We start from the raw sequence: 15,588 nt of genomic DNA, 5'->3' as shown, positions 1-15,588 counted from the left end.
GCAGGGTCAACAGGCAATTCACTTCTCTGGCACGATGAGGCCAGCTACAGCAAGGAGTTCACTTGAACATACATTATTATTTAGTAGTACAAGAGGCAGAGGGTAAAGGCAAAAGGAGGAGGGAAAGGGGAATGAGAGTATAAGTAATACCACAGGAAGATGAAATGCTGCCCCAGAAAAGACTGCTGATGCTGCACTGAATGCTGTTACTGTGGTAATCGATGATTGAAAATGATGGGAAAAAAGTCTGGAGCACATGGCAGGGAGTAGGTGCTTTCTTTCAACCTGCAAGGGCTTCTTGTGCTGTGCTTCAGGAAGTGGTGTTCAAGGGCATGACAAAGCCCTGCTTTCTGTGCCTGCTTGGCTGCTGTCAGGGTGCTGGGGTCTGCTCCTGGCAGAGATCCCCCTGTGACAGAAACAATTACTGAGGAGCAAAGCCTGGCAAAACAAACAGCACTGTGCTGTGATTGATAATCTGGGTGGATTGCAGGCCTTTGACAAAAGCCATCATGCTTAAGTATGACAGCTGGTAATGCTTGATGAGAGCCAATTGGTGGATATAATATTCACTTCAGCCAGAACTTTCTATTTCTAGTCCAGTAGCTTCCTGAATAGGAAGTGTACAGAGATTTCCCCCACTTTTGCCTGCTTACATATATGCCAGCTATACTGTCATTACAGCTAAGAATATGCTATAAAAACTATGTATTTGGCACCACTGTATATTAAAGCCAGTAGATTCAAATTCTGTAAAGCTGCATTTGATCCTACACAATGGTGGTACAAGAATCTGGAAAAAGATAATTTACACTGACTCAGCGTCCACTTAGTGTGTAAATGAGGCTGTGACAGCACTGTTTAGATAACAAGTCCACTACAAGTGACAATAGTTATCAAAATGCTTCACTATTCCTTGAAAATATCCTTGGCAAAGTGCATTAATCTGTCTGCTGCTGTTTCAAATAGGCTGATCTGGCATTCAGAGAATAACACAATTCTGTACCACCACCTACATGCAGGAACCTCTGATATGCGAGTCTCTTTCAAACTCATCTGTTTGTTCTTAAATTTCTTATCAAAGAGCTTTTCTTCTGCCACTTCTGCATCTATTTCCACCCTTGCTAATGCAAGTATGTGGGTGAAGAGACCAATAAACAAAGATGGATCCAAGTACTGCAAATCTTATCACTTGTTTCAAACATTAACTTTTACTTAATTTTCTCAGCTATACAGAAGCCAACACCACCACACACAACTAACTTTAATATATCTTCCTAGACTTCCTTAGATCCCTTCTGACAGTGGTTTGAGAGATACCTCCATGCACTAAACTTCAATGGCCACCATCACACCGCTAGGACCTCTCAGGTGCTCTCACTGAACAATGGTAGTTTTGTCACAGAACCTGCACAACATTCAGCAATCATCTGCAGTGATTGTATCCATATCACCTGAAGAAGAACATAATTTTCTAACAGGGTAACCACTTTCATCAGATACAGTTTCAAATCAGGGCAACTAAGGCAAAGCAAAGACTAACCGCATGCCTTGCAGAATCTGTATTATTTCATCAGGCAGGGTGGTAATAAAACCTGCCAGAAGTGTGGTCATGCTGATATTGCTTGACAGCAGTAAGAGGAAAATGCCTGCCTGTCAGTCTCCTTTGACCTGCTCTACATTCTCCTGTTACAAAGAGAAAATGACTCCAACCAGTGGAACTTCACTTTGGAAAAGTTCACAGCAGAGAAGTGTCAGGTGTCAGTGTGTGGGGTTTCCAGGGAAACAACTAACAGTGGAAAAATAGCATTTTTTGGGGGAGAAGCTATTATGGAATCTAAAATTCTTTCCTCTTCCTCATGATCCCATGAACCACATTTACCTGAGAAACAAATCTTTGCTGGCCTCATGAGGAAAGCCATCCAAAATCTTTGCAGGGAAGAAGCACAGAACAAACAGCTCTGGGACTTGCATGGCTAGACGAAATATATATTAAATACTGCACAAAAGTTAACTATTAAGACTACTAGTCATTGCCAAAGAATTCTTCTCTATTTATGAGAATGGTAAATAACAGCCCCTCAAATTCATGCTCCCACACAAAGAAAGGTATTATCATGATGAGGATATAGAAGCAGAAAGGAATGACAGGTGTTAAAGATTCCTCTGAATGGCAAACAGGCTGACTATGTAAGCCATACTTTCAATAGCATGATGTTTCTTATCTCCCTTCACTAAAATAGAAAGGAGCTCTTTTCACTAAGGTAAGTGAACAGCAAGAGTGTATATGGCAAAAAAAGAAAGGTGAGGGACCATATGAAATAGAAGTACTAAGGGACAAAAAGTAGACATTAGTGTTGTACTTTAGAATGAAAAGGAAACTGAAGACAAAGGTTGATATTCTACTCAGTTAAAAGTGAAAGCCATCAAAAAATAAAGCCAAAAAGCTCAACGTGCTCATGCACCTTCTGTGCCAGTCTTTGCTAAAACTGTACTCAGGCAGTAACAAAATTTATTTCAATTCTCACAGAATATCCTTTCAGGTCAGAAAAGGAAAAGCACAATTGAGATGGTAGTAAAAAAAAAATCATGTCTTCAAGTTCTCCAGCTTTGACTATACTATACAACACTAGGAAGAGTTTATCTACTATAATGAAAGCTATTAATGGTTGTTTATGGGAACCTGTGGGAACTGGTGAGGTTTTGCAAGACTCCATTAAGGTTTCTTACACTATCTCATGACATGAACAACTTCAGCTAAGGAAAGGCCTCATTTTGAGCTTTGTCCAGTTTCATGCTCGGAGAAAGAAAAAAAATAAAATCTAAGAAAAAACATCTGGAATCATTAGGTATCTTGAAAACAAGACACATGAAAACTGGAAGGACTGAGACTGCCCAGTTTAGAGAATAACACAGAGGAGACACCCCAGTGTAAACCAAAACATCTGCTAAAAAGTGCAGAGAAATAGTCTTTTTTTTCCCCCCACATCCATAACAGATAGAAAAAGCTGTAATGACCTTAGATTGCAGTGAGGTTGACATTATAATGATAAAGACAAATGAGCCACAGAAAAGACTTCCCAAGACTGAAGGTCTCCCTCATTAATAGTCTTTAAGAACTTATTACAGGTATCACTGAATAAATCAAGCGGGTTACATAGAGCTCTGTCCCGAACCCAGTACTATTCAGTATTTTTCATTAACAATGTGAGGAAAACAGGTAACAAAATATCTGATGAAAACAGAAGAAAATACATGTTTATGAAATACGTGGAGAAAGCTTAAGCTGGGTGGTTTAGTGAGAGTGCTAAAGTATAGGTTAAGAGCTCAATACTTTCTTGAAAGACTGAGGAACTGATCTGAAAATTACTTTTATTTTGGAAAAGGCAGCATAAGGATATTACTCTTATTATTAACTACAGTACTAGTTACTAGGAGTAACATCACTTAAAATGAAAATCTTGAGATCCCATAATCAATAACACTGAATTAAACTAGTTCCTCATAAGTTTTGCTACAGTGTATTATAAAAGAATCGGGAATAATTATGAAACATTATATAATAATACAAGTGAATACAGTGATTTACAAACAATTCAATTTCATAATACCTCCATCTCTCAGAAAACACACTGATATGGTTCCGAGGCTCTGAAAATTTCAGCACTATTACTTCATGTTTATGGCATAGTAGTGCCTAGAGATGTTGGTCAAGAAATGCTCCCACTGTGCTAGACACTGTAGAAAAACACTGAAAATGACAAGCTTTGCTCCAAACGTCTCCTACTAGAAAACCCCAAGTGTTTAAGACTCAAAGCCCACAGACAGAAAACCTCAGCCCAGTCAGATATGCCTTTCGTTTACAACTCAAAGCAGCAGAGTAGTGCTTTGCCTGTTACAGTAAGTATACCCTGATAGTTAAAACTTAGCCTGACAAGGCAAGGAATTAATGGCAAACAGGCCACTTTTTAACAGATGAGCAGTGGATGTTCTGCCACTAAGCAGGCCAAAGCTCCCTGGGTCTCTGTCAATTCCAGTGACACACATCATGGGGGCTTCTCTATGGTGTATAATCCGAGCATGCTAGCTGGAGCTTGCCACTCTACATCTGGTCTGTATTAAGACAACCTTTAGCTCCATTCTTTTGCATCAGCCCTGGCCCCCTCCGGTGCAGCAGCCTCCCAACCACTGCTTCTCCATGAACTACTCATGGAGACAAAGTACTCTGGGAGGAAGTAAATTGGGACCACATTAGCTGGTGACCTTCGCCCTGCAATTGGACTGCCTTTCCGATGATAGAGGAAATCCCTCATACAAACTGACAACCAATATGAAACAGGCAGCTCCATTTACTGGAAAGCCTGGTCAATGCTGAGTGCCTCATTAGGAAATGGTCTCTATATTGAGGCACATTCCTGCAATTCAGAGCCTAGAAATTCTAAATTAAAACAACATTGATGCCATATCCTCTTTCTAAAATGCCTCTCTTCCTCCAAACTTTAATACACATACTTAAAGAAATTAAAGAACCAAAATATGTTTGGCAGGACTCCTTCTCTGTCTTTCGCAGTAATACCCTGCCCACGCAAGTGACCAAGAATGTGACAGTGTTCGGAAGGGAGAGAGTTAAAGCACAGAATAACTGCAGAGTCCTTCAGAATCTGCACAACCTTTCCTTGATGAATCCATGTCTTCACCAATATTTTTAAATAAATAAGAATCACTTGAAATTTCAGGGCTGAAGAAAATGGATGTATTTTTTTTAAGCAGTAAATTGAGGCTCATGGGTAGAATGAGTTTTTGTTACTGGAGAGGGTTAGTTGTATCCTTCCACACTCTAAGAAAGATGAATTAACGGTGAGTCAGTCTGCAGTGGTAGCTATTGTAGCAACTCAATGACAACCAGCACAAGCCACAAAAAGGCCCAATCTGAATCCTATCAGACACACTTGGATCCATCCACACTTGCTATTGCTGTGTAGTCAGAAAACTGCTTTCTTAAAGCATTATCTTGGTCAGAGGCCCTTTCCAGTTTGCAGTGAGATTCAGCAATCAGGAATATGGTGCCTACCACAGCATGCGTAACTCTTCACACAAACACCTCCTTCCGATATTGCTCAGCATTTCTGTTTTCATCCTATGTACATGGAAACAGGAATGCAGTCAACGGACTGCAAGCCAACTGAAAGAGCTCTTTCCCACCACAAAGTCTAAGAATTTCCTAGAAATGGGATGGACTGAAGTACCAAATACTTATCAGGGAGCTCAACAGCTCTGAAAAAATGTTAAAGGCAGAAGGAAGGAATTCCTGAGGTCAGGATCCCAGCTCTGAATGTGAATGGTTGAATAAACCTTTTAGGTTCCAGAGTTGCTTTTTGAAGTCTTCCAGAACATCTTGATTAACTGGCATTACTTGCCTTTCTTGAACAGCTGTGTTCAATGCATCTGCAAATCTGAGAGATTTTTCTTTCACAATTTCTACTGTAAATTTAAGAATTACAGCTAAACTTTTCAGAACTTCCTAAAATGCTGTATAGTGTTGTGGTGCTGGTAAACACAGACAGCCCTTTGTTCCCAAGATGTAGAAAAGGGTCCATGTAGAGAAAACTTAAACTGATGAATCAGCTCAGTTGTTTTGTTGGAAAATATGAGGCTGGTGACCTGTAATAACTGAGGAGGACCAGACAGGCCAAGTACAGAGGTTACTTGCAAAGTGTGTGGAAAAATGAAGTTTGCTTTGACTATATCAGTAATGAGGATCCTGAAAAATCTCATAGCCTTCTCTTCTGAGCTATTTCATATTTCTGGAGCTGCCAAAATTGGTATGGTTTGAATTGCTGCAGAAAAGGTATGTATCAAAACTATTAGTACTGAAGAAAAAAAAGTGATTTGGGATCCCCTGCAACTTAAACAGCTGGTGAGTATTATTGTCCCATAATGAGTAACTTTGAGGGGTTTTTCTTTCAATGTGTTGAAAGCTGCACACACAAAAAGATGAAAAATGATGCATCCTTAAGGTGTAGGACTAATTTTTGGGAGGATAGGTCAAATCCCTTTTAGGCCAAATAAATATTTCTCAGTTATGGTTTAAATGTAGTTTAGACTGTTTATATGTAAACATTTACTCTTCCTTGGGGATTGGGAATGTACTGGAGAATACCCTGCAGCCTCATTATCTCTGTTTTTATATTTATACTTACACTACTTATATATAGCTTGTATTATTCTACAATTCTACAATTATTCAGATGTGTGCGGTTACTTTCTGCTTTCTTATTTTTCTTTTTTTAAGATGACAATATTAAACAACCTTAAACAATAACAAGTCTTTATAGCTGATGGCAGTTTTGGAACCAGAAACTTCAAAGGCATTTGGATATTCCAACGATTTTTTTTGAAAAAGGACTAGGGCTTATTTTCTTAAAAACCATCAGCTCAGAATTGGTCTCACAGTTTCAAATTAATCTCCTCTGCAATTTTAGTTTATTTGGTAAATCAAGTATCCCACAGCTATATAGAAAAGCACTTAGAATGGGCATCAAGGAAATGTCCGTGTCTTTTTAGGAATAGAATACGGTATTTTAAGACTTATTAACATGAAAAATAAGACCTACAATGTTAAAAAAATCACCTAACTGAAACCTAATCATTAAAGATAATCACAATCTTAATGGATAAATCAAATATCACAAATTTTCAGCAGAAAAAACCCCACCACAAATCACTAGATTGTTCTACCTACCCACAAAGGATAATCAAAAGGAAACTGGGAAAGGCAAGAGGCATGAAATGCTGGAATTTAAACTTAGGATAACAAGAGATGACAATAAAGTTCCAGCTTCTCTTGGAATTAGTGGTAATGTACATTAACTGCTACACCTACAGACAATTACATGAAGCAAATGAGTACTTTCTATTGTAGTGGCCACTTCTGAAACCTGTAGGAGGTCATCTGGCTGACAAGTGAAAGTAATTACAACTGTTGCTCAACAGTAAATAATACAAGACCGTAAACTATACTTCTTGCTTGGTTTGAAGCTGGTATAATAATCACAATTACTGTTTGTCAATTAAACTTAAATAACTGTTATCTTAAAAATCCATGGCCATACACATAATCTACTTGTGTTTCCCACGGAAGGAGCAGAGAAATCCCTTATCAGAAAGCAAACTGGTTTTGTCTTACTGTCTTTGACAGCAACAGAAACAAACTGATTGACAGATGAAATGTTGCACATAACATTTTATGAAGATGGAAATGATGGCACTAAAGAAATTGATACCGGATTGGCAGCAGCTTATGTGCTATTGCAGGGAATGTGGCAAAGGAATAACTCAGAAAAAACAGCAGAAGTGATGAAGTGAGGAATCTACATAGATTTTTCAGATCCTAAATCTCTTATTGCCAGGGATGCCTTTTACCTCCTCTGTGTTTGTTGGCAATGTATATTTCACATTGCATTCAACACTGAAACCCAATATTAAGTGCTTGAATAGAAACACTTTTTTTTCTTATTGCTATGCTAACACAAAAAGATCTTAGAAATGGGAGAGGCCAGAAATAGGAAAGGGCCAATCTCCTCAGAAGTACAAGACCTCCCAAATTCCACTCTAGTAGCTAGCATTCCCATATGGTGCTCCTGTCACAGATTTGAAATCACAGTAGAGACTGTGTGAAATAACACATTCATATTTGAGCTTTACAGCAACAAGAATTTTCTTCCCTGACAAGGCAAATCCAGACCACCAAGAGAAGTATCACTACATTTCCCTGAATTTGTGGTTATTTGTACCTGTAGAAGCTAATAATCAATGTCTTTTTCATTCACAGTTCCCTACACATTCTACCACACATTTACTACTTAGGCAAGTGACACAAAGGAACTTCCCCCACCAATGAGGCTTCTTCTTTCCCCCCACATTCTAAGCAGGCTTCATGATCGGTAGGTAGTTTGAAATTGTTATTTATACACTTTCTATCCGAACCTTTGACAGGATTACACATTATTAGTACCATAAATGAAAGCAATAATCTCACACCAGATTATTAACTGCTTTCTTTCATAGTCCCCCCCTACCCACCTGCTGCTTGAGCTGTTGCACAAGACGGTCCTTTTCTCGTTTCAGTGCAGCCACTTCATCTTGGGTCTTCTTCTTAGAGGATGAGAGTTCTAGTAGAGCAATATTGGCATCTTTTTCACTAATGGCAGCAAGGAGGGCTTCTTGTCTGAAAAAAAGACCATACAAATACATTATTACCCTGCAAAACTCAGAGGAAGCCTTTACAAAGAGTTGAATATACCATACATGTTGTAGCTGCATGCAACTCTGAAGAGCAGTAATAAATGTTTGTCGTGGTTCTATGTTGGTGGAGCAGGAAGCCAAGACCTATCCGCCTACCCCCTAAATGACTGCACTGATGCCAAATTATTGCCCACAGGGTAAGAAAAACATGTGATGATATGTTATTATTCTTCACTCAGCTTCTCAGTTTTTAGTAGCTACCATGTATTATTACTTTGGCTGAAAATTTTCATTCTTTGTAATGTTCTATACATTTCCAGAAGAGAATCTGAAAATGCATGCACAAATAATAGAATAATGATACAACTTCTGTGTTAAATTATATTAGTTTATACTGCCTATTCATGCAGCTATTTAGAAGGAAGGTGGCATGTGAGAAGTTTATTGAAATCACTTAACAATATAGTGTATTCCCAGAAGGAGATGATGACACAGACTCTTTTGTTCTACATGACAAATGATGAAATAGATGCCTTCAAGGATGATTGAGCTATTCTTTGACTTTTCTTGTGAGTAACCAATATAATGAGCTTGCTGGATTCATGTCCTGATGAAGACAAAAGTAGGCCAGACCTCATCACAAACCTTTTGTAGCCTTGTGGAAATAGTGTAAGAACAAACATTTTGTTCTTGATCTTGAGCAAATTCTTGAGACTCAAGCACTGCAATAACTAGATGTAGAAAGACAACCATGTCATAATCTCTCCCAATAGCAAAAACCTTAAAAATAGAGTTCAGAAACATTTTATGGATACTGGCTAGAGAGGAGATGAAGACAACAGCTCTGATCATAAAACAACAGTTCTAAAATGAGCTCAAAGGGTTGTCCTACCTCTCATTACCTTGCACAGAAAATGAGGTCCTAACCATTTATGGCAGTGTGAAAGATGGCATCATGCAGGAGTGATGATGAGAAACAAACTCTGAATGCTACTGATTTCCTACCTACTTTCCATCTAAAAAATTAGAATTAGTTGAAAATGCAGTTAAACCAGTAAAAATGCCAAATTCCCAATTAATCCAAATTTTAACCTGCCCTAGTTTACAAGCAAAAGTATATTAATATTGCTGATTTCAGAGAATGGTTTTCTAAAAACAATCAGATGTGTTACAACTATTCTGCTAATTATGCCAATAGCAATTATTATGCTAATCACATTGCAGCAACAGTCTTCTATTAAAGATGCTTAATGTAAAATATTAAGATTGCTTTTAATGATACCAATATATCTGCTTGTTGTCAAGATCTTTTTTAATAAAGACCTATCACAACCTGGTGACTTAGGATCATACTGGCAATCTGTTGGGGTGGCAGTGTCAATAAAACAGCTTTTTTATAATTCAGTTGTTACCACTCCTTGAGCAGACTTTATTCGTAGTAAAATAGCTTGGCTTTTTTCTTCCTGTCTTCTTTCTAAACAATTTAACTTAATCTTAGTTAGGAAATTCTAATTGTGGCTAAAATAAAAATACTTGCTCCAAAACTACTCACTGAGCTCCATGTGAAAGAATACATGACCAAGAAAAATAGAGGAGAACAGGACAGATGTCAATGCTTTTATTTAATATTTGTGCTTTAAACAAATGCATGTAATATACTGGACTTTTAACCTGAAGGCTTGAAAAAGAAAAGGACTGGTACCACTGGAGTACAGAAATTTTTACCTGTTAAAGTCTTGAAAAATGTACAAATTTGGTGAGCATGGAAAGATGTATTTACTATTGCAGTGTTTCTGAGGATGGACAGTGAAATAGCTTCAGTACTTCAGTATTTAGATCAAATGTGCAGGGAGATGCATACCTGCTGCTCAGCTTGACAACTTCCTGTTCTAGATTACTTATTTAGTAATCTCTTCTGTCTGTAAGAATAACTGCATGTATATTTCCTTCCTGACCTTGTTCTAAAAATCTGACCAATACTGTTTTGCCTTAAAAAAACCCCTCAACACATTATTTCAATAGAATGGGCCACATGCAGAGAAGACAGTAGTCTCTGAGAAGCAGCTCAGGGCTGCAATGTTTTAACCCAGCTCAGCAATAGCCAGCACAGCACTTTTGCCTGGAGAGTTATGTGAAAGGTACACTGTCTCCACAGTCCCAGAGCTGAAACCACCAGGTTATGAGGCTGTTTCTATTTGAGAGCTGAAGGGGTGAGACACCACATTCGAAATAGCTCTTGCTATATTTTACAGGTGTAAAAAAATTAAAAAAATAAATACTGCTTTCACTTGGAAGGTGTGAAATTTTGTTAAGACAATGGATAAAAATGGACTCAGTGGTGAGAAAGTCCATGACTGCTTTCAGATGAGTGATAGCTGGGATGGAAGAACAACTTTTTCTTACACATTTCAGGTTTAGGTGAGTAGAGGGTAACACATGACGTGGCTTTCTTCTGATCCTAGTCAGTGACTGAGCTCTTGGAAATATTCATGACAGTTAAAGACCTCTAACACTGCACTGGAGAATTCACTAGAGCATAAAAACCCAACTGCTAAGACGTGATCTCTGCTCATCCCATCAGTCACTCGAACAATTGCTAGAGTTTTGCTGAAGCTTCCATACACAGAAGTTTGCTTTATCAGGATCTCAACTGAAGCCATACATCGTTATCAAAAAATGTGAAAGAACCACATATTCCAAGAGGAAAAAGTGTGTTTCAACAGACAAAATTGTCCACCACCTGACAGCAGAACAGACTTACACAATGAACTTGCTGTGAGTGGAATTCATCTCTGCATTTATACAGGTGTTCCTTGTACATGCTAAGAGAGCAAGCTTGCTTTATCCAGAATACCAGCATACAAAAAATGTGACAGATCCAGTTTAGAAAGTACATGGATCCTGCTTAGATCGTATCTAGAAAAACTAGCACCTTAAATTCCTTGTCTTTCAAGACATGATACCACTGATTTAGGCAATTTTTTTCAGGAGAGCATCAAAAGATACTCTAAAGACATTTATGCTATAAAGAAACACAAAGATTATGATGACTTAATGGAGACAGAGTAGAAGAGAGGAAAAGGTGCACATCAGATTCCCAGTTACAGTTTTAAGATTGTAGGTGTGGGAACAACTGATGATGGGTGCATTATTATTGTCACTTTGTTTGAGTTGCTTTTGCTCTATGGAACAGTATTCAATTTTGGATGTATGCCTGAAGCATGAAAAATATCAGTAGAGTGAAGTGACAGAACATGATCCATGACCTCTGCTTTTTTCTAGCTATCGTAATCCTGGGAAAACCAGGCTGGCTTGGAGCTCTGGTCATTTTCACTTTCTTTAGAGTAATCTGTTTTGATTCTAAAGAAACACTTATTCTTTTAATAGTAAACCCACAATCCTTGCTGATGATTCAGGACCAGAGCCAAGAATATCTCTGTAACAGTATCTATATAGCTATTACTCTGGTATGGAAATTGGAGGTGCCCCAAATAACACGCAAATTGTATCTTCTGCAATCAAATCCTCTGTTGCCCATCTCTACTTCTTAAGTGAAAACTCCAGGATGAGGACTATGAGATATAGAGAGCAATCAATTACTTATTTTTTGCTGAATAATCTTCACCACCATGCTTTAACCAATTGTCCAAAATTTCAGTGTTACATCATGTGTGAGAAAAGGGTTCTGGTCAAAGAGAGGGATGAAAGCTGCTGTGGCTTTCTGACTGTTTTCTGAAACCGAAACAAGATGGAGTTTGAACTCGTCTCTAGCTGGATATTGAGCCATTGAATGCAACTCTCTGCATGTGATCACCTAGCTGATTCTTTATCCACCAAGTGGTCCGTCCCTCAAATTGCTGTCTCTCCAGTTTAGAGACAAGGATATCATGTGGGACAGCATCAAACGCTTTGCACAAGCTCAGGAAGATGATGTCAGCTGCTTTGCCCCTGTCCATCAGTTGTGTAGCCCCATCATAGAAGGCCACCAACTTGGTCAGGCAGGATTTCCCCCTAGGGAAGCCATGCCGGCTGTCACCAAGCACCTTGTTTTTCATGTGCCCTAGCATGTCTTCCAGGAGAATCTGCTCCCAGATTTTGCCAGGCACAGAGGTGAGACTGACTGGTCTGTAATTCCCCGGGTCATCCATTTTCCCCTTCTTGAAAATGGGGATTATATTTCCCTTTTTCCAGTTGTTGGGAACTTCACCTGACTGCTGTGATTTTTTCAAATATGATGGCCAGTGGCTTAGCAACTTCATTTGCCAGCTCGTTCAGGACCTGCGGATGGATTTCATCAGGTCCTATGACTTGTGCACATACAGGTTTCTAACATGGTCTCAAATCAGATCCTCTCCTACACTGGGCCTAAGGTCTTCATTTGCACAGTCCCTGCATCTGTTTTCCAAGATAGGAGTGGCTAGAGCACTTAAATGGCACACACTGCTCTCAACAGAAATTGGAATTGCTAAAATTATTCTAAAGACCACAAAAAGCAAATTATCAGCAAGAAAAACACAATTTTTGTGATTAAAGAGCACTAAAAAACTGACCTGTTTCACTTCTTGAGAGCTGTTAACCCCAGAGAGACCAGAAGAACATGCTGTAAGACAGGTGAGGTGGCAAGGAGACAATGGGTTGCTGTGTGAATGATGCACATGAACAAACCTGTCAGGAGTGTTGTAGTGAATCTTAAGAGGCCCAGCTTCAGTGCAGGTAACAGGCAGTGGTACATGTACAGCTTTTTCAGCAAACCGTGTCTTCAGTTTGATTAAAGGCCCTGAAATGTTCTAAAAGGCAGGCATGGCATGTGCTTGCTGCACAGCCCAAGATGGTTGAGCTTTTAAAAGGCTAGCTAAGGTCTGAGTTGCTACATGACACTACATGTGTGTAGGTTAGTTCAGGTATTTCAGATACTGGTGGTAGTAGTGTAGCTGTGGCAACAGCAACTCAGCAAGGGGGAAACTGCCTATTTATCTCTCAATTTGTGCAGGTTCTGTAGCCTGAACTGAGCTGGATAGCAGCTAACAAGAGGTAAGCAAGCTAAATCAGGCTGAATATTGCTAAGCAAACCTTTAAATGGCAACACTGTAGAAAATCTAGTGAAAAGAGATTCAGGATTAAGTCTGAACTGGACAAAAAGCAGATGATTTTTTCCCCCCTTTTATTTATGCTGAGGCCTTTCACTGAATGTGGATCATGATCACTACAGTCTAGAGAGGTACCAAGACCAGTAGGTGGTATATGGATAATGGTGAATAAAATCTGAAGATAAATATCAACATTATTCACTGTGTTTGCAGTCTTAAAAAATGCTAAAAAAGATAGGTTTGCCTTTTTTAAAACAGATGGCTACAGAATAGTTTGTGGCAGTAGAGCTGCCTCTGGCATACTTCTGATTCATCTACAGTCTCCATTCTTTTTGCAGTTCAGCTGGGACTGAGTTCTTACAGCTGATGACAAGGACATAATAATAATGAATTACTTCAGCCCTGGGACAATAATGGACCCAGAGGACTGAAATGTCTTATGGAGGGCAGCAATGACTGCAAAGCCAAGAAGCCACTGAAAATTGCCATGACTAAATTCTTGTGATACCAAATATTGTCAGCCTTTGAAGCATTCATGATGAATGATCTCTGTTCATCCCCTCAGTCACTCCCAACAATTGCTAGAGTTTTGCTGAAGCTACTCATACACAGAAGTTGTCCTGTTGCATTCAATGGCCATCCTAATATTTTTGTCAACACACAAATGCACATCACCTTCAGATGGTGAATGGAAATGTCAGATTTTGGGAAGATAATTGGGCAATACGGAGACAGCAACAGTTTAAATTGCAGCTTGATTTGAATTAAGGCAAAGCTTTAAGAAGAAAGTATTTTTTCACAGAAACAGTCTTTTTCCTTTTCTTTTTTTAATGAAAGCTTAAAAATCAGAACAATGTACTATTATACAACCACATATTACAAATACGACAAACTGCAGAAACAGAAGGCATCCAGCAAGCAGTATTTTCTAAATGTTTTTGTAGCAGAGAAGAAAAAAATTGTACAGCATTAAACTTCCGATGCTGAACAATATTTTTCTTAAAGAACACTTCAGCTGCAGGGACTCTAGTAAAAATGGCAGGTGCTAGCATCTCATACACATCCTTACAGAGACCCTAGGAAAAGACACAGCACAGATGAGACTTCTTGTATGGGCTTAGGTGAGGATAAATAAGGGATTTTGAAGTTTGAGTGACCAAGTACTTAAATAAACTTAGAAAATAAGGAACTACAGCTCATACAGATTCAGTTACTGAGTCCCACTAACACTGCACTTTGTGTGCACTGTACACTTGTGTGCAGTGTAGTAAAAACCATAACTAACGTCCCTGGAGTACTGCAGGCACCAGCCTTGTTTCGTTCCTCTTTGGCAAACCACAGCATATTTTTGCATATGGGGACATGAGACTTTGTAACTACTTAGTAACCCTCAGCACTGCAGAACTAATACTCTGTATTCCTGCATAATAAGCTCTAGCAGGGTAAGTCCAGTAAGTCGTAACACAAAAAGTTCATCCACAACTCTAAAAATGTTTTAATTACCAGGGTAGCCACGTTTGTCCATTGGATTATAAATACTAATAGAATCAAGATGTCTTCAAATGGTTCCCTACATCCCTGGCTTCAGGAAACTCTGTAATTCCTTCATAACTCCTTCCTAGTAAAGGAGAGGGATCCTGCTAGTAAAACATAACAGAAAATGAATTTTTAACAGCAGTTTTGTACCTTGTAGCACAGTTCTCAGGATCATAATGCTGGAATATTTATCAGCTGTGTAATTAGAAAGAATAACAGGATACAAACAGTGCTGAATTAATGATACTTCAAAACATAAACCCTATATATATTCATTAAAAATGTTTAGATATGTCAGTGAGAACCAATTCCATGTAGAAATGTTATAAATATATTGTTCTATATGATTTTATTTCAAATTATGAGGTTTTGTCCTATGTGGAGTGTTTCTGAAACTACGGATAAAACAATATAAAAGCAATACTGAGATCAGCAGCAGCTTTGATTTTAATGTCACTAAGGAACTGGGACAACTTAGGCCTAGTTTCATCATAGGGATCAATTCGGTTTTCCTTCTGACTGGCATTAAACGACAACATTTAAAACAACATAAATGACACAAATTTGGAGAGCTCAGCTAGCTACAAGCTCAAGGCAATCCAATCAGTTCCTTCAATAGAGACTGTGGCTCTTTCCTGACAGATGACTGACTGACAAAGTTCTCAACCTGGCATATTGAGATAAGCTGCAATTTTGGCTGTTATGCCTTTAATACACAAGGTTT

At 38.6% G+C, this 15,588-nt stretch overlaps 1 protein-coding gene across 1 annotated transcript in view; it reads right to left on the bottom strand.

Moving 5' to 3' along the window:
• Positions 1 to 15,588, bottom strand: part of ERC1 (ELKS/RAB6-interacting/CAST family member 1) — a 284,155-nt gene that overhangs the window by 48,795 nt on the left and 219,772 nt on the right. Inside the window, exon 16 of the mRNA XM_034062833.1 lies at positions 8,080 to 8,224. Coding sequence (XP_033918724.1) covers positions 8,080 to 8,224 — 145 coding nt within the window. The remainder of the gene's footprint in view (positions 1 to 8,079; positions 8,225 to 15,588) is intronic.

Source organism: Melopsittacus undulatus, chromosome 5 (genome assembly GCF_012275295.1).
Source record: "Melopsittacus undulatus isolate bMelUnd1 chromosome 5, bMelUnd1.mat.Z, whole genome shotgun sequence".
Classification (NCBI taxonomy): domain Eukaryota; kingdom Metazoa; phylum Chordata; class Aves; order Psittaciformes; family Psittaculidae; genus Melopsittacus; species Melopsittacus undulatus.
Note: the sequence above shows the minus strand (reverse complement) of the source record. Positions and strands in the feature narration are given on the sequence as shown.